Consider the following 25631-nt stretch of genomic DNA (forward strand, 5'->3'; position numbering starts at 1 on the left):
CTCTGAGAGAAGTTCAAGACCCTCTGATTAACACTGTACTTATTCATTCTCTTCAACTTGCCTGTCTCAGAAAAGTGGCCCCCTTTCTCCTAGAAGCTAACAACTCCCCATGAAGCTTCAAACTTCCCCCTTCCCCATCTCTAGCTAGGTTTCTGTCATTTCCGTCGTCACTCTTCTCTCCACACAGCTCTTTCTCCTCCTCCCAAGTCTATGAAGTAACTCCCATGTACTCCTATCCTTGTGAAGTAGGAAGAGTTAGGGAAGGAGGAGGAGATTTATTTGACAGTTGCACCAGCACTGAACACAGTTCTTTAATCCTCAATACTCCACAAGATGGTCACAGTAAAACACCCAAATCTTATCTCACCATTGCATTCTTCACATAATGAAACTGGAATATAGACGCTAAATAACATGCAAGATCGCACAGCTAACAATTTCCAGAGTGAAACTTTGAACCCACATGAATCACATGAACTGTATGTACTTTCCCACTACTCTAAGCATGGTCATGGAATTGAGAAATCCAGTTACCTCCCAGGAATTTCTGATAGAGAGTCTATCTGCATCTCAGAACTTAACACACATTAGAACTTGATTCATGGGCAGCCCCGGTGGCTCAGAGGTTTAGCGCCGCCTTCAGCCCAGGGCGTGATCCTGGAGACCCGGGATCGAGTCCCACGATGGGCTCCCTGCATGGAGCCTGCTTCTCCCTCTGCCTCTGCCTCTGCCTCTCTCTCTCTCTCTCTCTGTGCCTCTCATGAAGGGATAAATAGAATCTTAAAAAAACAAAAAAAAACCTTGACCCATAATTCCACTCTACACTCAGGTACTCTGCCACACGTAATGGGCTCATAACATCATTCTGCTAGTAACTCAAGTGATAGATCAACCCCAGTCCTCCCTTCCAGGTACCCAGTCACCAAGTACAGCTCATCTGTCTCCTCTACCCTTCTTCCATAACCACAGAAGATACCACTGCATCTCGGCTGTGATATTACGCAGTTTAATTACTAGTTTCCCAGCTTCTAAGACTAATTTATCGTATGTATTAACAGTCAGAATAAAATTCCTAAAGAGCACCTTGGATTATGCCCCTATTTACCCATTTAAGGTCATTGATTGGATAAAGTCCACATCGCAAGCAATGTGGTACCTCCAGTATGTGACCATAGGTACTTTACAAGTCTCATAGCCTGAAATGCTACTATTTCTAATCTCTAACTTAGCACTTTGAACTCCTAGACATTCCTGTAGTTTCCCATTTCCATGCCTTTCCTTGACCTAACCCACTAGGACCCAACTCAAAAAACCTCTCTATTCAAGCATCTTCTGATGCCTTTTCTCCACCTTTGCTGCTCTCACAGCAGTTTTGTTTTTACTATCCTTAAAGAACTCAACACATTCTCCTTAGCATTATAATGATCATATCATAAACCTTTTACTTTTACCTTCTTCTATTTATAAGGCCACAGGAAGATTTTATTCATGTTTCCATGTACTAAATTGCCCATAAGCTTCTTTGCACAGATATTCATTACTGATAGGAAATTCTAGAGAATCCAAAGTCTCTCCATATGAACTAAGTCATATTTTGTGATTTGAATTTGAAAAGTTGATTTTATTTTCATCTCTGGAACACTTGGCCCATGAATGTCATCTCTCATTCTAAGGTTACACACTTGTTTGTTTTGCATAAACCAAAACCTTTTTGCAGACTGTGAAGGACAATGTGGCAATAAATGACCAGGTTTCCCTATAAACATGGGTCTTCTACAGCTTTAATGGCTCCACTGGGAACATGCTAGGCATCAGAGATATGATGATCCAAAAAGCACAAACTCTAAAATAGACTTTTTCCCTGTTTTATTAGTACCTTCTCCAATTGAGCCCCTCCTCAGTATAAACACCAATCTATTGTTGAGAGTAGTGATTTTCCACAGACTAGTATCAGACACCAAGAATCTGTGATTGTAGAGGATATAAGATATTATCTTTGAGTACAAAAAATGAAGCATGACCTGAAAGCTCTTCTCTCCACAGCACTGTGAGTCATGATTCAGCAACTATTTATGTCAGAGAAATTACTCAGAATTAGCCTTTTTGTCCAGCCACATATTCCTAGATTAGTACATAGGGCAAACTTTCTTCTTCTTCTTCTTTTAAGCCTATTATCCAACTCTTTTTTTTTTTTTATTGTTTTATTTATTTATTCATGAGACAGAGGCAGAGACAGGCAGAGTGCGAAGCAGGCTCCCTAAGGGGAGCCCGATGTGGGACTCGATCCCCGGGCCCTAAGATCACGACCTGGGCCAAAGGCAGATGCTCAACCACTGAGACACCTCTTTTCTTGCTTTCTAACTTCTCCCTTTATATTCTTTTTCCTTTTATCCAACTCTTTTCTTGCTTTCTAACTTCTCCCTCTATATTCTTTTTCCTCCCACAGCCACCAAGTCTCTCTTCAGTACTCATATGTTTGTTCTTGCCTTTTGCCAATGAGCTTTCCAGTAATCTCTGGGTGTTCATATCTTGCCTCCTAACTCACTTATCTCAAACACAGTCCTTAGAACTATTGCTTTTCTAGTACAAACATTTTATGTCAATACTGAAACTGTACTTTTATTATGTATAATAAATAATAAAAACTGTATTTATTATTATAAATGTTCTCTCTTGGTCCATAAGAGATTTGCTGAGGAAGGCAATCTTTGACTCAGACTCACTCTGGCAAATACTTTCATGCTATAATTTATCACATATACAGATGCCAGAATAAACCTCCTAAAGGGCAACTTCTATCAAAGGCTTTATGTGTCTCTTGAGAACATGCAAATGAAACTGTAGACTATACAGCAAAAACCCTCTAAGATATTCTCTGGCTCTCAATCCTTGTATTCCAGCTAAAAGGACGTTACACCTTCATTTTCTTCAAGATTGTATATATCAAGACAATGAATGTTCAAGTACACAGACTAAAGATGCCCAAGCAAGGAAAGAAGTCTAACAGTCTAGAGCAGAAGGATGCACTGGAAAAAATGCTTTTACATTCTAAATGCTCCAGAAAAAAAAAAAAAAATTAGTGCTTAGAGCCAGCAAGCCTCAGTAGTATTTATATGACTTTGACATCAAGGTTTGAAATCTGGCAGTGGGTTAGTGTTTTCATGGTCATGTAAATTTGATTGATTACGCAGAGAAAGGAAGATAAAACAGGTTCATTTTATAAGCAGTTTGCAGTAATACCATTATCTTAAAATTACGTGCCTCTGCATTAAAATTACTTACGCGAAATAAGTTAATCAGAGAAAGACAATTATATGATTTCACTCATATGCAGAACTTAAAAACAAAACAGAGGAGCATAGGGGAAGGGAGGGAAAAATAAAACAAGATGAAATCAGAGAGGGAGACAAACCATAAGAGGCTTTTAATCATAGGAAACAAACTGAGGGTTGCTGGAGTGGAGGGGGTCTGGGGGATGGGGTACCTGGGTGATGGGCATGAAGGAGGGCACATGATGTTATGAGCACTGGGTGTTATATAAAACTAATGAATCACTGAACTCTACCTTGAAATCAATAATACATGAATTTAAATTTAAAAAAATAAAATAAAGTTTGTGTTGAATAGGCAATGCATACTGCACAACAGCGCAGGATGATAAAAATGGCTGCAAGCTGAAACCATGCAAAGCAAACTTAGCAATCAGTAGGGAATTTTTTTTTTGTATATTTTTTTATTGGAGTTCGATTTGCCAACATAAAGTATAACACCCAGTCCTCATCAAGTGCCTCCCTCAGTGCCCGTCACCCAGTCACCCCATTGCCCCATCCACCTCCCCTTCCACTACCCCTTGTTCGTTTCCCAGAGTTAGGAGTCTCTCATGTTCTGTCACCCTCTCTGATATTTCAGTGGGGAAATTTATAATAGTCCTATAACCTTTCAAAGGATTGTTAAAAAAATTAAAAATTCTCCATGATCAATTATAAATATGTAGCAAATTTTTAAAACAGCAAAATTAATATATTTTATCTCACTGTAATTTAAAATATTAGAAACATTGAAATATAAAACATTGTATTTCTTTATAAAAGTTATGGAGGGACTTTGATCATTGTTTACCTTCTAATTCTTTCTTATAACTTATGATGGGGGGGGCCATTTTTCAGCAAATCATTATGCTCATTTATAAGTTTGGATCAGCTTCCAACACCTCATCCTTTGCATTTTCAATGTGTGGAATATTGAGAGTTCTGTTAATGTGAATTTTTCTACGGCATTACTTCTTCTAAGACATCTCCATATTTTTTGACATGATCACTTTCCTCATCTATGTTAATTTAATCTTCATTAAATTCCTGAGCCTGTATATCTAGTCTCTGGAATAGTGGCAGTATCTATATTCCCATGGTCAGTGATTTCTTTTAGAAAAACTCCATTTACATTGAATTCAAATGTCACTTTTAGCATTATCATTTTGATGTTTTGCTGCACTTCTATGTATTAAGTCCCTTATTTGATTTTCTGTTTTATAAAATGTCATTTGAGTTATCACTGGGAACCAAGAAGGCAACACAGCTAAGTACATGCTTTGCTAAGAAATGAATAAGGGATCCCTGGGTGGTGCAGCGGTTTAGCGCCTGCCTTTGGCCCAGGGTGCGATCCTGGAGACCTGGGATCGAATCCCACGTCGGGCTCCCGGTGCATGGAGCCTGCTTCTCCCTCTGCCTGTGTCTCTGCCTCTCTCTCTCTCTCTCTGTGTGTGTGTGTGTGTGACTATCATAAATAAACAAAAATTTAAAAAAATAATAAAAAAAGAAATGAATAAATGTACAGTTACCAATCCCTGAAAAAAATTAAAATTCCTTAAGAAAAATTTTAAATAATCCTTTTTATTTTTATTTTTTAAATAATCCTTTTTATTAAATCCCTATAGCACTTATCAGTCTAAGTTCTACAATAAACTGATACATCTTAGCACCTAACTCCTCTGAAAAATCCCCATGACAGTGGGGATTATTTTTCTGCTTTGCACAAAGATGTGTGTTTAGCACTCAAACAGTCTGACAAATCACAGGTGCTTGAAAATGCTTTTTTGAATGAATAGATGCATGAATGAACGAACAAATAAATTCAAGAGTCAAAGTTCCTGACCTAGGAGTCAGGCAATCAGGATTCTAATACTGGTGCAACTTGAACAAATCATTCCACCTGTTTCTATTTTTTTTTTTTTTTGAAAAGTCTAAAGATTTTTATTTATTTATTCATGATAGTCACAGAGAGAGAGAGAGAGGCAGAGACACAGGCAGAGGGAGAAGCAGGCTCCATGCACCGGGGGCCCGACGTGGGATTCGATCCCGGGTCTCCAGGATCGCGCCCTGGGCCAAAGGCAGGCGCCAAACCGCTGCGCCACCCAGGGATCCCCATTCCACCTGTTTCTAAAGCAAAATGATACAGTTAGCTTCTGTGTTCTCCAAGGTCTCTTTCTATTCTAAGATACTAAACTCGGGATTCTAAAAAACTAACCTTTCTAAGTCAGAAGTAACACTTTCTGATAATTCAAACAAACAATAACAATAGGCTGTACAGGGATCCCTGGGTGGCGCAGCGGTTTGGCGCCTGCCTTTGGCCCAGGGCGCGATCCTGGAGAACCGGGATCGAATCCCACTTCGGGCTCCTGGTGCATGGAGCCTGCTTCTCACTCTGCCTGTGTCTCTGCCTCTCTCTCTCTCTCTCTGTGTGACTATCATAAATAAATTTAAAAAAAATTAAAACAAAAAAAGATTTAAAAACAATAGGCTGTACAACTTCCCACCCTCCCATCTCCACATGTACATGAAATGGTGTGAGAGTCATCCTAGTACTAAAGAAATGCAGCTTCTGGACAGAAAGACATAAACTACTCCACTAAAACAACTTTAAAGCTGTTTTCAAAACAGACTATATCCAACATGAGCAGACAAAGTCCAGTAAGTAAACTAGGAAATTACTAACAAAACTGTAAACTACACACCACACAGTCCACCACATACCTTTATGGTACCTGATGTTTACCAACAGGTAATAAAACATATTTCTGTTATTACACAAAAAAATATGAAAAAAAAGTCTTCATGAGCAGGTCATGGCTTACAATTACAAGCCAACCATGATTCCAATTTTACTAAGACCATTCTATTCATACGGAAAATAAAAGAGATGCACTCTAACTATGGTTCTGTGGGTCAATGCAAGTGTATTAGAAAAAGCGTAGGTATCATATCCATAAGTCACATTATTAAAGTCGGGCTACCATTCCCCATTTTCTCCTGGTCACAAGCCCAGAGATACAGCCAAGTAAAACATTTTAAAAAAAGCTCATCTGGAGCAGCTTTCTTAAATCTTCCACAAGGCAGTAACCTTTCTAAAATGCAAATATATCATTTCTCTGATTAACATCCAATGCTTATTACTTTAGGTAAAATTCCACATCCCCTAAATGGTTTATTAAGTCTTGTTTACCTGCCCACAACTTTGACACATGCCATTTTTCCCATTGGATGCCTCCTTTGCTCCCCAAAGCCTTTACTCATCCCTTCCCTAGATCTGCAATCTGCTCCCTACTCCCCTTTCACCTACTATTTCTCCATGACTAATTTAAACATCACTTCCTCAGCCACCCAATTAAGCCTGGTTTATCTCCAGTATGTATGATCTCTCAGCATAATATACTTTGCTCTTATAGCATTCAACACAATTGTAGTTTAACTGTGGCTGGTTGTTTAATGTTGGTCACCCAATGAAAATACAAATCACTTAAGCCATTGATGGTGCCTTCCACCTAGTTGGCACTTGGGTACTTATAGAATAAATGAGTTTTACTGGCAGGAAATATAGGCAGAGGCAGGTTAAAAAGAGGGGAAGGAAGGTACCAAAGCACTCTAATTTCTGGTCCTTTTACTTGTTAAAGTAACCAGGTTAGGCCCAATGGAGTCACGCATGCTAAACCCCACATCAGCAAAGTTTCTGTACTTACTTTCCCAGAAGAAGGCCTAAGTCAACCAATCACTGCCTGCTTGCTCAGCAGGTTACCTAACCCAAACCCAAAACCTTCCTTAGCTCCATCAGGAAAGTAACCCTGCTTTAGCCACTCAGCAAACTCTCAGTATAATTTCCTTGTTCTTGTTCACTTTGGTCTAAAGATCTCTTGCCTTGTATAGCTCTTCAAAGCTCCTGTTTCTATCCACTAGATGTGATGCTGCCTGATTCATGAATCACTGAGTAAAGCCAATTAGATCTTTAAATTTTACTCAGTAAATTTTATTCAACACAATTTGGATTATTGCCCTTATAGAAGAGCAAAAAACAACCCTGCTAGTCATTGAATAGCCATGGCTGCCTTATGGCACCTCACTTTACACAGCAGATTCTCAAGACAGGAATCTCAACTCTTCTGCCTCAATGCATAAACACAAAAGTGCCAGGAGTGTTGACTTCAGGGATACCAAACTATTGTAGAGTAGGCATATTTATAAATACAGAATTGGTGAGTAATGAGGTTAAACAACATATTCCTGCATCCCAAATCATATAGAGCTACAGTATTTATTTCAGTGTCTAGTCATTTTGTTGAGATTTGAGCTATTCAAAGTCACTAACCATAGACTAAAGAGTTTTCCCTCTCTATCCACTCTCGCCTTGAAATCAGCCTTCCTTAAGTTATGTTGTCCTAAAAAGAATATTTGCTATCATCTTAGCCTCTAAGTCAGAGCATTCCAAGAGGACAAGAGCTATTAATTCGCTTTACCACCAGGTCCCCAGGGATTGGCACAATGTAACTTAACAGTCAATTAAACACTAAAGAAATTAAAGAATACAAAAATCTTCAGCTCTGGTTTGAAATATTTAGAAATACTAAGAAATTGGTTCTAAATGATTCCCAAGTCCAAGGAAAAGTTAGGTGTGTTTGTATAAAATTTGGTTTATTACTATATTGAAAAGAATCATGCTAGAAATAGCCAAATACATATATATTTTATTTAATATATTCTATTTATGTACTCTAGAATGATTCATTTCTATAAAGGTTTGCTAGGGCCTACAGGAGGACTATCCACATTAACAAATACTAAGCCTCTGCTACAAATAAAGCACTTAAATACTAGTACCATCCAGGAACAGAAATGTGAGTAAAACTCTATAACCTCCAACAGTGTACAGTTTGCTGGAATTGATTAAAAAAAAAAGTCTCTATGAAACATACTAAACTACTTTTTGTTTAGCAGATCACTAAGGAAAAAAAGGAGTTTCTGGGGATTAATGTAAATCAGTAAATTAACACAACTTTTTTTTCTTTTAGATATGTGATTTGTGACATAAGTTTCAGGTTGTTTTTCAGAGCCTGAAATATAAAAATCTAAGCCATTCGATTTCAAATAAATCAAATTACATTATTTAAAACAAAGAGCTAACATGATAAAAAACCTCTCTCTCAAGTGGCATGATTTTTAATGATAGGAACTCCACCTGAAATATGCAACTTTCCCAGCTGTTTCAATCCTTAATTGTGGGTGGTTTCTGTGTGGGTGCAAAAATAACGTGGTTAAAAAAAATGGAAAACAATAATTCAATTGTCCAACTGAGAGCCATTAAGAAGTAAAATATGCTTCCTCTACAGAGTTCAAAAGAAAATGTTATTTGTATAAACAATTTAGGCATTTAAAAATGTTCCACTTTAATAGAGGACTTCCTGATTTATATAACCACATTTAAGTGGGTTATAATGAGGGTTTATAATAAGTCATAGATTCTCTTTTGATTCAGCAAATGAGAAGGTAATCATTTCCTAGAATTTAGTAAAATCAAAGGTCTCTTTTTGAAGAGTTCAGTTGTAGTTAGTAATGATATTGTCTCTGGTTTGGAAATTTTGCCCAAGAAACACTCAAAACTAGTTTTATGGCTACACTCCACCTTCAAATATTAGTAATAATCAATACGGGTGAGTATTTAAAGCTCATCAAGTTCTAAAGAAAATCTTTCCAGAAGCATTTCATAATTTAATACTTTAAAAGTTGAATTTTATTAGTTTAAGTTGAAGAAAACAGGTTCTTTTTAAGCTAATAATCACTTATAATCTTTTAAGCACATTTCTTGGGTTTATAAATATACCAATTATTATTTTTAACCTGAAATACAGGTTACTACCTCAAAGTGTTTTTAAACTATATAGGAACCCCTTCAAAACACATAAAGCAAACCATTTGCCATGCCTCCCACCCCATATTCTTATTTATCACTTGCAAAACTAGATCACACAGTACCTTTCCACTGGACCTAACAGATGCATAATCAAAATGGATGGATTTATTTGGCAAAAAATTAATGCATTTTCCCCATAGTACTTTCTTTAACAAGGAAAATGAAAAAAAATTTTCCAACCACTCCTTTAAAAAATTTCTTCTACTTCACACCCTTTGAACAGGCAACAGTGGTCCTTCACAGGCTCCTATCTATATACCAAGGTGACTCAGGCTCACAGTTAAGTCACTTTACCACCAAGTCACACTTCTGAGAGGTAATCCAACAATAAGTATTTGCAGCTGAGCAAAGTGCTGCTGGCTCAGGAAAACACAATAAAGCCCTGTGACTTGAAAAGTCACTATTTTAAATTTGTGTCCTATAGTCTCACCTTTTGCAATGTTCTCCTAAAGAAGGAACAGGAAAGAATCCAAAATGTAAAGTATACCACAGACAACAGAATATACAAAACTTGGTTCAGTTTAAGTTACCATTCATTAAACTGTACACATAATCTGTAGATATAATCTATCTAGATTTGCCTATAAAAGGGGTTTTTTTGGGCAGTCTGGGTGGCTTAGCGGTTTAGCGCCGCCTTCAGCCCAGAGCGTGATCCTGGAGACCCGGGATCGAGTCCAACGTCCGGCTCCCTGCATGGATCCTGCTTTTCCTTCCGTCTGTGTCTCTGCCTTTCTCTCTCTCTGTCTCTCATGAATGAATAAATAAATTCTTTAAAAAGAAAAAAGGTTTTCTGTTTTGTTTTGTTTTGTTTTGTTTTGTTTTTAAGTTGTACCAGGTCTTTATTTTAAAAACTATTAAGCACTAGCCATCGTTATTGCTGTCTGCATATCTGCACTGAAAACAATAAATACATGAACAGGAATATATTAGCTATGTCAGAAATATCTGTGCAATTATTATGAATATATTTGATCTGAATTACCTAATTGATGGCCCCTCATTTCTGCACTCAGAGCTGGGAGCCATAACCTTAGTCGACAAGTGGTTTTGTGTTGTCTGTCTTCACCACAGGAATTTTCTGTTTAGGTGTGTCTAAGGGAATGAAGTCCCCACCTAAAATATTTATTAGCAAACTGACTCTCCTTCTTGGTAAATGTTTAATCCTTGGTTCATGTTGTGTAAAACTTTCCTGAGAATTACCAAAGGCTATCATACAACTGCTAACCAAGTTGTTTATGCACAATTGCAACTGGACTTTCCGATGGTTTCCAAGATTACACAGAATGAACAAGATTTGCCGCATTTTAATGACTAATATTTTTATTGGCACCAGCTTAGCCTAATAATATCTGATTTTTAATCTAGACTTTTAAGACTTCGGTTAAAAGTGATTTCAAATTGTAGGCACCAAATACAGAAACAAAATAAGTTGCATGTCCCAATCTTGGTATGGATATGGATTTTGAAGTGATACACTAAGATTTACAGCCTTTTATTATCCTATACTCTCAGATGTTAAATTAACCTAGAAAAACAACCTATCTCATAGGTAGATTCACAGTAATAACTGTGAGCTTCTATTGTTTGAATGAGCCAGTGTAAACAGGGGTTTTAAAAGGGCATTATTTCATTTTCTGTAGAGATAGCCTTTTATCTCCTACTAGTAAGGTTTTAAGGCTCAGCACATGACTTTGGAAGTTATCACTTCCCATGCATGTACATGTGTACATGCACCAGAACTGATGCAGTGGGCACTGATTTTTTTTGCATTTACATACATATTACTTACTGTGTAAATATAGTTAAGCGATGGTACATTCAAATGTTACCCATATAATTATTAAAGGAGGATTGAATCTTATAAGCAGTTTGTAATCAATCTGTACCCTCCCTCACCAATTTCTAAGCTCCAAGTGTCCAGCTACTGAACTCCTGACTTACTCCTAACTAAAGATCTTTACTCAGTTCAAAAACTAAAGAAATATAAGTAGGTAATTAGAGCAGCTGTGAGAAGTTAATTTGGATGGATTCAATAGGCTGCTTCCCACTAGGCTAGCACTACAATTGACAGATAAAATGGAGCTGTGGAAAGTTCACATGCAGTTCATTTATCCCTGTAAGAAGGGAGGAGAAAAGACCTCTTGATGCTTTTGAATGGAAAGGAAGGTGCTAAAGGGAAAGCACAAGAATGCTGTCCTGTTTGGGACTTCAATTCTGGAAACAACTGACCTGTTCTCTGAGCCAGAGAAATTCCACATTGGGTCACAGGCAACTAATTATATTTTGCTTCCTTCCAAGTCAGCAATGTTTCACTAGCGCTAAAACAAACAAACTAAAGAACCCCAAATGCACAAGTCCAAAAGGATGGGAGAAGAAGGGGACAGATGAAGAGTAGGACTGATTTACAGGCCAGTCACATGCCTACCCACCTATAAAACAATCAGAACAGCTTCCACAAATTAGGTAATTTACTGATATGGAAACAGAATCTTTTCCTTACATTGCTCAAAATCTGTTTTTCACCCTATTCCACCATAAGCACATTAAAAGTAGGCATCTTACTCATCTTCCTACCACCTCCCTACTCATTCCTACCACAGCTCATATACAAAAAGCAAATGTCTTGATTTTACACGTTCTCATTGACATTACTTGCTTATAAAAGATGAGTTTTTGTATGTCATCATTTCTAATGGTTCCATCATTGGTAAGTCTCAAAACCACTCTGGCTGAGAATGTTGCGGCTGTTACTCAATGCTAAGAGCCACAGCTGTCTCTACTTCATTCCTCTTTGGTTAAATCAGAGGAATAAAGAGGCTGAAACTGGGGCTTCCACAAGCTATTTTAAACAAAGTTGGAACTACGTATCTTCCCATGTAGAATTAAAACTGATGATAAAAATAAATAAGACTGATGAAGGAGGGTAAGGATAGTTCCTTGCCCATGCACTCCAGCCCTACACAACAGTCTCAGGGATATATTCCTAGGTCACTATCCTTGCAACAGCAGCTTGCAATGTACTCATAATTCTTCCATGTTAGAAATGGTTATAGTCTTCTCTTTATGTTATATTTTCAAATGTTTAGAATGCACTTGAGGACTCAGTACAAGGATAAAAATTGTCGGATGGAGAGGATATACCTATTTTTTACTTTTGTTTCAAAAATAATATTTTAGACTACTTTTTGCTCTAGGTTAGGTTCCAAATAAAGTATTAATGTTTAAATCAGATTCCCAGTAATAGGAGATACAGAAGTCTCCTGATCTAAAAGCATCAAGGACCATTACATCTATACTTACATAGCATTCATCTTTTGCTCCTCTTTGATCTAACTCCTTAAAGCCCCCAAAGCACCAGAATTTAATCTAGTATTCATTGTCTACAATAAACCACCTCCTGATCAAGTCACAGCTTTCAAATCTAACCTACAAGAGCCACAACACGATCCATTTAAACCACAGTGGAAAGAGACTAGAGACCAATGCTGAAGATCGAATTCACCACAACCTGGGGAAATCACCTAACATCTGCCTGAAAGGCTGCAGAGCGTAAATTTAAAAACCCTGCCTCTTCAGTTACATGTGACTTCAAGAAGGTATTTTAAGTAAGTTTAAAGGAGATTAAGAGAAATACGCAGAAATATGTTTATTATACTTTTTAACAAGATCAACTAGAATCTGGGGCACCTGGGTGGCTCAGTGGTTGAGCATCTGCCTTTGGCTCAGGCTCGTGATCCGGGGGTCCTCTGATCAAGTCCTGAATCAGGCTCCCCGCAGGGAGTCTGCCTCTCCTTCTGCCTGTGTCTCTGCCTCTCTCTGGAGAGATTCTCAACTAGAATCAACCTGAATGTTCCATGGATTTTATTTCTTTAGTTTATGTATTTACACTGACGAAACATTTTAAAGTTATGAAATTATTAAAAAATCCAAAGTATTTGCCATAATCCTCTTTAAAAGAAAACAAATTATACATATTTTTATTAAATATACATACAAATATACATTACAAATTATATACATATATAATGATTAGAAAAATAAACACATAAGTGAAAAAATTAAAATTTATAAGAAAACTATGTCATTTATTCAACAATTTAACTGAGGGTCTATCATGAGTCAGGCCCTAGGTTAGGTGCTAAAGCTAAAGTGGTTTTAAAAAAGAAAAGATAGGGGCACCTGGTTGGCTCAGTGGTTGAGCATCTGCCTTTGGCTCAGGTCGTGATCCCAGAGTCCTGGGATCAAGTCCCATATTGGGCTCAACCTGCTTCTCCCTCTGCCTCTCTCTCTCTCTCTGTCTCTCATGAATAAATAAATAAAAATATTTTTTAAAAAAGAAAGACAAGACAGGGATGCCTGAGTAGCTCAGTTGGTTAAGTGACTGACTCTACATTTAGGTTCAGGTCATGATCACAGGGTCCTGGGATTAAGCCCTACAACAGACTCTCTGCTGAGCAGGGAGCCTGCTTCCCCCTCTCTTTCTGCCTGCCTCTCTGCCTACTTGTGCGGTCTCTCCCTCTGTGTCAAATAAATAAATAAAATCTTAAAAAAAAAAAAAAAAAGATTCTCTTCTCCCTCTCCTGCCCTCCCCCACTCTATTGCAATCTCTCTAAAAAAAAAAAAAATTTTTTTTTTAAAGATTTTATTTATTCATGAGAGACACAGAGAGAGAGGCAGAGACACAGGCTGAGGGAGAAGCAGGCTCCATGCAGGGAGCACGACGTGGGACTCGATCCCGGATCTCCAGGATCACACCCTGGGCTGCAGACGGCGCTAATCCGCTGCGCCACTGGGGCTGCCCTCTAAAACAAAATTTAAAAATAAAATTCAAAAAATCTGGCCTCTGCCTTCTTGGAGTTATGATTACAATTACATTACTAAGTAAAAATAAATGCTATTATATAAGTACTTAGTTTTATTTTTTCTAAATAATAATGCTTATATATTAGTACTTTAGTAATATAATCAAAGCTTTTTTGCCAGGTGTGTGTTTCAAAGTCTAGGTTGGGGACTAGACATTTATGACACAAATGTCAAGAAGTGGCACACAAAGATGACAACTATTGTTCCAAGTGCCAGTGGTGTGTGATCGCTGAAGGTGCCCTTTCTCATTCACCCTGTAAAGAGAAAAAAGTAATGCTGTTGAGGCCCATGTGGCAGTCCTCATCCTACATGGCTCAGCTACTTTTCATCACAATACTGAAGGTGGAGGAGTCTTTTTTTTTTTTTAAAGAACTTCTTTTTTTTTTTTTTTAATTTTTATTTATTTATGATAGTCACAGAGAGAGAGAGAGAGAGAGAGAGGCAGAGACACAGGCAGAGGGAGAAGCAGGCTCCACGCACCGGGAGCCCGACGTGGGATTCGATCCTGGGTCTCCAGGATCACGCCCTGGGCCAAAGGCAGGCGCCAAACCGCTGCGCCACCCAGGGATCCCCTCATTTTTTATTTCAATAGACCAGCTACTTCTACCTCCCCCTGAGTAACTAACACTCCTAAAGGAGCAACCAATAAAGTGACCACCTGGTACATGGCCTCTGAAAGACTGCCACCTTGGCCATACTGATATATGCATAATGCAAATCCCATCTGCAAGGAGAGCTTGTCTAAGAACTCTGAATTCTACCAGTTATTTATCCAGAAGGAACTTTTTTTTTTAAAGATTTTATTTACTTATTCATAGAGGCACAGAGAGAGAATGAGAAGCAGAGACACAGGCAGAAGGAGAAGCAGGCTCCATGCAGAGAGCCTGATGTGGGACTCGATCCAGGGTCTCCAGGATCACGCCCTGGGCTGCAGGCGGTGCTAAACCGCTGCGCCACCGGGGCTGCCCAGAAGGGACTTTTGTCAATGTGAGCAAGCTAAAGCCACACAATGAATCAAAGTCAGCTTATTTCCTCCTGAGAGCCGTTTTTGGTGGGGATAACAATGCCCTTTCCTTTCACAGCTAGGTTTGGGCTTGCTACTTAGGGTTTCAAAAATAAACCATACTGTTTAGGAATACATATATAACTGATAAAACCATATAAGAAAAAGAAATGTGATTGTGGAGGGGCATGTCTAGGATTACAAGTCCTTACTACTCAAAGTGTGGTCCATGGACCAGGAGTGTCATATCTCCTTCAAGTCTGTCTGAAATGCAGAATCACACACTCCACCTGAGACCTTCTGTATCAGAATCTGCATTTCATAAGATCTCCAGCTGTTTCATATACACATTAAACTTTGAGGGTCACTGTTCTTTTTTTTTTTTTTTAAGATGTTATTTATTTATTCATGAGAGACACACAGAGAGGCAGAGACATAAGCAGAGGGAGAAGCAGCCTCCATGCAGGGAGCCTGATGCAGGACTCAATCCCAGGACCCCGGGATCACAACCTGAGCCGAAGGCAAGACACAACCACTCAGCCATCCAGGGGCCCAAGGGTCACTGTTCTAAACACTTGTAATATTCTATTTTTATATCTGGAAGAGGAGCACACTTAGTATCATCCTCACAAATGTACATATTCTTTAGTCTTTGATTATGTGACATGTAGCTAACTCAGTCTACAAATGGACCCACTGTCAAAAACCTATTAATAGTGATTGTTAAAATGTAACCTTCAAACAGTAAAAATTCAGATACAGATAAAACTCCAGGGAATCACATAACCTGACTTCTTCATTTCATGGGAAATAAAACCGTCTGAATCAGGAGGGTCAATTTTTCCCTTATAAACAAATACTCATGTTAAGAGAGAAATCAGTATTAAACTTTTTAAAATTAAAATAATTCTTAAAACCAGTACCTTGTATTTAATAGTAGATGCCCAATATATCTTTGAATGAATGATTCACTTTGAGGCAGAGACAAAGATTGTTGTCTACCTCTTTTCAAAGGACTGAGCTAAATTATAGGATGATAAATAAGTAATTTCCTTATGGAAAAAAATACAAGTTCGATTTTTAGACAATTTATAATACTGTCCTCTACAATAACCAAAAATTGCCCTTAAACTTTTATCAAATCAGAATATTTTACATGTTTAGCATTTAGGTATATGAATCTGTTTGGTTTCTCTTTTTTTAACTTTTTTTATTTTTATTTTTTAAAGATTTTATTTATTTATTTATTCATGAGAGACACAGAGAGAAAGGCAGAGACACAGGCAGAGGGAGAAGTAGGCTCCATGCAGGGAGCCCAATGTGAGGACTCGATCCCAGCATTTCAGGATTATGCCCTGGTCGGAAGGCAGATGCTCAACCACTGAGCCACCCAGGCGTCCCAGAATCTGTTAGGTTTCAAAGAAATCAGTATCTGAAGTAGGACTTTTAAAATTATTTAGAATATTAAAGAACAACAGTACTCACCAATACTAATTTCATCATCTGTTTCAGCATCACCAATACATTCAAACTGGAAATCTTGCAGTGACTGGGAAAATTTCTGTACGGCCATAGACAGATCTGTAATTAAAAAGTCAAAACAAACAAACAAACAAACCATAAGTTGAAAGTATCATGGAATACAAGAGCTTCCATACATGTTATTGTCTGACTTCAGTTTTAATATTATATTTACCATATTTTATATGGTAATATACCATATATTTTAAAATACTAGCTTGACAAATTTAAGCAGTTTTTAAGAGACTGCTAAAGAAATATTTTAGGAATTGGATCTGCTCTGCCCACAGGGAATTTGCCCCTTATTTTTGGTGTTAGTTGTGTACTATCTGAAGCCAATTCCCAAATTCTTTATCAAAGAACTACCATTCACTCCCTATAAATGGAGCATTTATTTAAAAAAAAAAAAAAGAACAAACGAACAAAAGAAAGCCAGCCAGCCACTAAGTTTGCCAATGGAGCAGGGAGAAAGGGAGGAGAAAGCAGCCAATCTTTGATAAGGAAGAGTCACCAATGTACAGACTACAGAGCAGGTGAGGAATGTGTTTTGATCCCTTAATGTGAAAGGCCACCTAAAAGGGTGTTTACAAATAACCTTGTGATTTATAGGGGACCTCAAGCTAAATATATTCTTCAATTCAGGCTTCAGTCTGAAAAAAGTCCAGAGTATGACTAAATCCAGAAGAATTCTTTATTCCTGGAGAGAATAAAGAAAAACCCATAATATAATGAGAAGTAAAGCCCAGGGATGCATCCTAACAGAGTGATTAAGAATGTACTCTGGAGCCAGTCTGCCTAGGTGGAAACCCAAGTCCCACCAAGTACTTGCTACCTGACCTTGGGCAAATTATTTAACTCCTCTGGGCCATTGTTTCCTCATCTGTGAAGGGAGAATAACAATTGCATAACCACCTCACACCAGTTGCTTTAAGGATTGAGTAAATTAATATTTGAAAAGAGTTTGGAACCAAGCCTGGCACTTAATAAACACTGTATAAGTTTTTTAAGGAAAATTTTAAATCAGTCTGACGGTGCAGCATAATAGAGGCTTTAAAGAACCCACCTCTCATAACTACTCTGATCATCCACACCAACTTTTCCACAGAAATCTGTGCCAGTAGGAAAACATAGTTTTCTGGAATTCACCCTATACTTCATTTAGTGGTGTCTCCCAGGGGTTCAAGTCCAATATCTGAACTCTTATATTGAATTCAGGCAAGAGAACCTAACAGAAGACTTTCTCCTTAACCAAAGGTTATCCAGGCTCTGAACCTTTATCTTGACTAGGCCTCTACTTTGGCTCCAGTCGTCACTGGCTCTACAAAATCCAGTATTTTTTTTTTTTTAAGATTTTTTATTTATTTATTCATGAGAGACACACACAGAGAGAGAGAGAGAGAGAGAGAGAGAGAGGCAGAAACACAGGCAGAGGGAGAAGCAGGCTCCATGCAGGGAGCCCGATGTGGGACTCGATCCCGGGTCTCGAGGATCACACCCCAGACTGAAGGCGGCACTAAACTGCTGAGCCACCCGGGCTGCCCACAAAATCCAGTTTTAGCAAGAATTTTGCCAAGTCAGTTTAGAGAGAATTCCCCACTCTGAACATGGGATCAAAATCTTCATCCTCTACCTTTTTCCTTGGCCTGCCTTCACCAAGAGTCCCCCTTCCTTTGGTGTCTCCTACCAGTAATTTTTCATACCAATCCAGTATCCCCTAACACAATCCCAAGCCTGCTCCTTAGCTATAAATCACTACTTGTTCTTTTTAAATTCAGAGTTGAGTATGATCTCTCTCCCCTATTGTGATAATCTTGACACCTTTGGCAATCTTGAATAAAGTACTCCTTAACATTTAACTAGTGTATTGCTTCTCGGCCTTTTGGCTAAGATCAAGTGTAACATTTTAACTGGGATCAGAATAATTTTCTCTTTACAAGAACAGTTGAGGTCCTATGCCTAGACACAGAACCTCCTGTGGTAACCTACCATTCAGGAAACCCCAGCACTCATCCAAAAAAGTAAGTACTCAAGAATGAATAGGTCTTCAAACATTAAGGTCACTTTTTTGTGTCGCTGTGACCCAAAGAACTCACCAATACCCTGAACAAAGACAATTCTGAAGACGACAGGCCTCAAGCTTCAGACAGACTTAAAAAAAAAAAATCAAATTACACACACAAGACAGATTTTTTTGAAAAAAGAAATTATTCTCTGGAAAGATGATGCTACTCATAGATTATACCTTTTCCCACAAGACGGCTAAAACTTTTGTCCAGCTGCACATTCTACTTGAGAAGTACTTTCAATTTACTTTCTATCACCTTAAGAATGGCTCTGCATTGGGCTTTCAGAAAGATAAAGAGAGGCTTCTTAATGAATTATTAGTCAATGAGAAAACAAAGGCTACATTAGAACTAGACTTCACCAATTACCTTTGAGCTCTTAGACAATCATCCATCCTTCCCCCAAACTATTTTTCTTATCTTTACAACAGAGAATTAACATTGATCTCACAGGTTGTTCTAAGGACTAAACGAACGAAGTATGTGCCTGGTACATACTAGGCAATTCAATAAATGGTGTCAATTATTATCATTCAAGTCCAACTCATAAAGGTGGGAAAGTTGACTGGCCTTCCAGAGAGAAGGACACTGTACCAAAGTGTGCATTTACCTGACAGTGCACAGCTCTGCTAAGGGCAGAGAAATCATGACACCTATTCAAATGTTATAAGAAGAAAAAGAAAGTAGACTCTTGGGATAATTTTAAGCCAAGCTGTTTATGGGTACTTTCCCTGAGATGGAAATTAATGTCCCTTTGTTTTTCTATGTATTATATAAATGTTTACGGTAAAATGGATTCGAAATCAGTGATGCAATTCCTACAGAAGTTGAGATGGGGAATAGTGTATATGGATGAATCAGCGTGCTGATTAAGAATTCTGTAAGAGGGGCAGCCCGGGTGGCTCAGCAGTTTAGTGCCGCCTTTAGCCCAGGGTGTGATCCTGGAGACCCGGGATCGAGTCCCACATCGGGCTCCCTGCATGGAGCCTGCTTCTCCCTCTGCCTGTGTCTCTGCCTCTCTCCCTCTGTGTCTCTCATGAATAAATAAATAAAATCTTAAAAAAAAAAAAAAAAGAATTCTGTAAGAGATTTTCATCCTTCTCTCCCCTCCTCACCACTGGTTCCTCAGAGTTTCCCTTCAAACAAACAATGAGCCATCCCTGGCAGCTTTGTCCTAGCGAGCTGACACAATATCCCATAATTGACCATTTCTTTCTAAAAGATACTTTGCTCCTTGATTAAAAGAAAGGTAAGCTCAGCAGTTGAGCACCTGCCTTTGGCTCAGGGCATGATCCTGGAGTCCCGGGATGGAGTCCCACATCGGGCTCCCTGCATGGAGCCTGCTTCTCCCTCTGCCTGTGTCTCTGCTTCTCTCTCTGTGTCTCTCACGAATAAACAAATAAAATCTTAAAGAAAAAAAAAAGGTAAGCTGTTTTTTCCTTTTGCAGACATCACAGTGGATGCACTATAACAAATTCCTGTTCCCAGACAAGACCACAGAAGCCCACTTTATAAGCTATTCTTGTCAAGATAGCCAAGTAATTGAGAATGTGAGTTCTAGTGGCAGAGTACCTGGGTTAACTTCTGGCCTCTACCAATCAGTAACACGACTGTGGACAAGTTCCTTAACTTCTCTGTACCTCAGGATCATCATCTGTTAAGTGGAACAGAACCTGTCTCTCAGCGTTACTCTGAGAAGTAAATGAATTAAATATAAACGAAGATCTTAGAACAGTGTTCTGGCACACAGCTTAAAACGTGTTGGCTATTTCCATTTTAACCATCTTAGAAAAGAAAAAAAAAAAATCAGGAATGAAGGTGGCAGCTGTTAGACCTTAGATAACCTTGGAAAATGCCCAAGAAAACCATCTGTTGATGGCAGTTTCAAGTTCTCTCTTGGTGTACTGCAATCAGGCCATGACAAAGACAACCTGATTATTCAGTATTTCTGTGTAAGAGATAAGTGTCTATTTCAACCCTGGAATGAACAATGTAGGAATGATCTCTCCCTGGTCCTTTCAGAGGCATAAGGAGACAGGATTACAATTTAAAAACTTGGTTCTCAAGTAATTCAGATGATAATTCCAAAACTAAAGAGACATTGGCAATATGACTTATTTTTAACTTCAAGTGTCTGGGTTCTTGACTTTCCTTTTATTTGTTCTCATTTTCTAAAAACGAAAGTAATTTGGTCAAAATATCAGGTCAAAAATATTATCAAGGTAAAAAACTTAGGATTTTTCTGCCAATAATATTGATCAACTTTCAAAATGAGGAATCCGTTCACTCTCTTTATCTGGGCTCCATCTCCCTCTGAACTAGAAAGCACAACACCTTTAACTGACTTGAAACCACATGAAACACACTATTTCCTAATTGTCTAAAGTTTCTCAACGATGGACAGATGCATGGTACCGAAATACTGGTTCTAAAATCTTTAAATAAAACTGATTCACATCTGATTATATAGAATTTAAAACCTAATTTTTAGGGGATCCCTGGGTGGCGCAGCGGTTTGGCGCCTGCCTTTGGCCCAGGGTGCGATCCTGGAGACCCGGGATCGAATCCCACGTCGGGCTCCCGGTGCATGGAGCCTGCTTCTCCCTCTGCCTGTGTCTCTGCCTCTCTCTCTCTCTCCTCTGTGACTATCATGAATAAATGAATAAAATCTTTAAAAATAAATAAATAAATAAATAAATAAATAAATAAGACCTAATTTTTAAAATTCTATTGTTGAATTTTAAAGTATCAAAATGTGTAATGATAAATATCTACATTTTCTCTTACATACAAAAAGAAAAGTCAAGCATATAAAATACAGCAAGCGGAGAGTTCTAGTTTAGGCAAGGCTGTCTCTTTCTCCCTATTTCTACCCAACTATTAGATCAGAGTCACCTGGCCACATTCTAAGGTGAAGGCAGAGGAATAACATTTACTAGCAAGCGAGGTTGTACACAGTAAAGACGGCACAAGTACCACCTGTACCACATCTTTTCCTTTTTTATTTTTTTTGCCTAACCTGCAAGTTAAGCAAGGATATCTTCTCATATATTCACATTACGTTGAAAGAAATTACACTGGGCTTTAATTAGTCAGCAATGTTTTTATATCAAAGAGTTAACCTGTAGCACCCATGATTAGATGATCCTAAAGAAACACTAAAACTTCATTTCATTAGAGAAATAAAACATGCTTAGTAAATAATTGTAATTCTTCTTATACATTAAGAGCTACCTTTTACCTTAGAAGTGACAATGGAATTATTTTTATAATGTTAGGTATGGAAATGAGCTATATTTATGTCAGAGCAAGTACAACTAGACAGTCCACTGGTACAAGAAACCCAGTTGCTCTGAGATTGAAGACTCACAGGAGCAATATATCCAGATATATATGCTGTATATATGCTGTATCTTCACACTACCACGCAGAAGCCAGAGAGTACAAAGCAATGGAAATACAAAAGTAAGATGATATATATATATATATATATATATCTCCTTGCCTGCAAAAGGGCACAGTCCAGTAGGAGCATCAGACATGTAAATAAATCCTATCATAGGCCAATTGATAAAGTCCCCTGCAGAGGTTAATAACGCCATCCCTCAGGTAGTATTTACCATGTGCCCAATACTTTTCCAAACACTTAACATAAATTAAACCATTAATTCTTACAACAGCCACACAAAGCAGGTATCATCACTACCATTTTACAGATGGGAGAAACCAAGCACAGGTAAGTTAAGTGACGTTCCCAAGTTCATACAAGCTAGTAAATAACAGAGCCAGATTTTCAACCCAGGGAGCCTAGCTCCAGAATCCCCACTTCATCACACTGCCATGCTGTTCTGCACATACAGGTAGCAAATAAGAAGGCACAATCAATTCTGCTTGAGTGCATGGGGGAAGGCTTCTCAGAATAATCAATGAAAACAGAGACTTAAGAGACACAACAACATACCAAGAATGATCAAGGTAACAAAATGTACAGAATCTTCCAAAATGCATTTTCTACCTATATATCCAACCTCACCTATCAAGACTCACACCAAGCTGGCGTACTGGTTATTACTAGAAACAAACATCCAGTCTCTTTGCCTCTTTTTATGTTGTTATTCCTATTTCTAGAGATAATACTCTTCTCCATGGTCTCTTTCAATATATCTCTCAAGCCCCCATTTCCTCCAAAAAGCCCTTCCTGATCCCTTCCAATTTGGTATTATCTCCTCTTTTACACTTTCCACTATATGTTGTGACTCACTTGCTGTGCTTTCTCTATTTTACCTTTACTCTGTTATCCATAAACCTAGTCTATCAATTCTATTTTATTTTATTTCTTTAATATTTTATTTATTTATTTACAAGAGACACACACACAGAGAGAGGCAGAGACATGAGCAGAGGGAGAAGCAGGCTCCCTGCAGGGAGCCCGATGTGGGACTCTATCCCGAGACTCCAGGATCACGCCCTGAGCCGAAGGCAGATGCTCAACCGTTGAGCCACCCAGGTGCCCCAATCCACCCTATTTTAAATAGTGTAATAAAGGTAGGAAGTTTTACCATCTGTGAATACTATACAAGTATCCAGCACCATATTTTATATACAAGAGCTCAATTTTTGAAAGCATAAATTTCTGTAAGGCAAGTAAATACTCCAACTTTCCAGGTACCTTTCATCTTCTCTTCGTCCCACTCCTGTAATCCCCTAATGTGGATTTTTCAACCACTGGTAAAACATGAGTTGTCAATTCTCCAAAAAAAAAACAATAAATAATAAAATGTTTTACTAATTACAAGCAAGAAGTTTCAATATACAATCACAATAGTGATAGCAATAGTGTTGATGTTTTACTATTTCAAAGTTCTTACATATTTTTTCCTCATCTTCACACAAAGCTATGAGGGCTGATGCTCTGAAAATTTAAGTAATAACTTAATTTGCCCAAAGTCCAAGAGGTAAACACCCTTCTGGACAGGTCTTCTCCCCAAATTTGAAGTTCTTTCTGCTGCATCCATAGCTAATCCCCAATGACTAACAAGCATTATAATTAGGGAGGGGTATGCCTTTAACAACATCTCACTAATCCCTTACCAGCTATATAAATTCTAAGATAGTAAGTCTCCATGTATTGAACTATTTATTAGGGCTAGCTATGCTTATTAGCATGGAATAACCTACATTAGATGGTCGTTATGAGGGCAGCCTGGGTGGCTCAGAGGTTTAGCGCCACCTTCAGCCCAGGGCCTGATCCTGGACACCTGGGATCAAGTCCCACGTCAGGCTCCCTGCATGGAGCCTGCTTCTCCCTCTGCCTGTGTCTCTGCCTCTCTCTCTCTTTCTCTGTGTTTCATGAATAAATAAATGAAATCTTTTTTTTAAAAGATGGTCATTATGAAACACCATGTAGAAGCCAAAGGAAATGCACATATTCTTATACATTCTAATGCTACGAAGTAACTGGATAATATTCTAGGAGCTTCTTGACAGTAGGTATCTATTCTTCATCTCATAGTGCCCTTAGTGCCCAATAGATAGCAGACACAAATAAGACCAGAGGGACCAGAAAGACAGAAATGTACACCAATGTATTAATATAAGAATTCACTGTACGGGTGCCTGGTTGGTTCTATTGGTTAAACATCAGATTCTTGATTTCAGCTCAGGTCATGATCTTAGTTCAAGTCATGATCTCAGGGTTGTAGGGTTGTGAGATTAAGCCCCGCATTGGACTCCACACTGGACGAGGGGCCTGCTTAAGATTCTCTCTTCTTCTCCCTCTCCTCTTGCCCCTATCCCTTCCTCCATTCTTGAAAAAAAGAAAAAAAGAGAAAGAAAGATAGATAGAAGAATCCACTATAGATCTATTACTAAAAAGCTTGTGGTACTGGGAACACACAAGGATAACTGGAAGCATCAATTTACGAAAAATCATACCGAACATTATACAGCAGAATGTGTCAAAGTATTATCAAATAAGCCTGGGTTTTTAACAATGGTGTTATGTTTTTAGCCTTCTCTCAGAGAACTACAAATGTCAGACTGCTAGATGGAAAAAAGTCAGAGTAAAAGAACACTAAGTATGGGAAAGTATTATAAAAACACAAGAAGTTGTTAATAAAAATCACTTCTATGGCCCTTATTTGAAAAAGTTTTAAAATGCCCACTTTGTTATTTTCCGGTTTACATTAATGGGTAGAAAATGCTGGTTGTCCAATATTAACAATTAGAGAAAATTCTTCATACAGAGGCCCAGGACAAAGCTTAGTACTAGTAATTGCTCAATAAACGTATGTTGAGCTAAAGTGAAATTGAGTGACTTGCAGTAATGGGATCAAGGGTCTTTCCTTGTAGGCCTTGAGAAATGCTGCCAAGTAGCCGTAGCCATGTTCACAGGCGGTCACTGGAAGCAAAAATCACCAAAGGGCAATGGGGCACTGATGCTGTTCTCCATCCCTCTGGAAATGCAAAAAGAACAGACTACTCTAGGCCACTAAATCAACTTGCTATGTTTGAGGATGGAACAACATTGTTTTGGCACTGTAAAGTTTGGCACTGTAAAGCTGGCCTTTAGATGGCCCATTCGTCTCTATACCAGATGTGTATTCAGGGTATTACTTCTGCATCCTATTTTCGATACATGTACTCTTGTGGCAGGCAGTGTAAGTCAAACATCTGTTTTCAGCAATAAACTAGTCTTATGTGATAAATAATAATAATAATAATAATAATAAAGTCTTATGTGATGAATGTGCTCAGATCTGGGGAGAAGTCCTTCATCAGAATCAATCATCCTTTCATGTCATGAATTAAGTGTGTACAAGAGTCTAACAGACATGGTCGCCAACCCAACAACCTCCACCTACTACAATATGTCTTATAGCAAGCACTTAGCCTCTCTGAATCTCCGGTTCCACATGCACAAAAAAAAAAAGATACTAAACCCTTGC

The 25631-nt window shown here is 38.2% G+C and overlaps 1 protein-coding gene across 8 annotated transcripts in view; it reads right to left on the reverse strand.

The window, feature by feature from the left end:
* The window catches only part of ARHGAP42 (Rho GTPase activating protein 42), a 287838-nt gene that overhangs the window by 206812 nt on the left and 55395 nt on the right, over positions 1-25631 (reverse strand). For all 8 annotated transcript variants that reach the window (XM_025420939.3, XM_025420948.3, XM_035703751.2 and 5 more), the window contains exon 2: positions 16586-16681. In XM_025420939.3, coding sequence (XP_025276724.1) covers positions 16586-16681 — 96 coding nt within the window. The remainder of the gene's footprint in view (positions 1-16585; positions 16682-25631) is intronic.

This window comes from Canis lupus, chromosome 21 (genome assembly GCF_003254725.2).
Source record: "Canis lupus dingo isolate Sandy chromosome 21, ASM325472v2, whole genome shotgun sequence".
Lineage (NCBI taxonomy): Eukaryota > Metazoa > Chordata > Mammalia > Carnivora > Canidae > Canis > Canis lupus.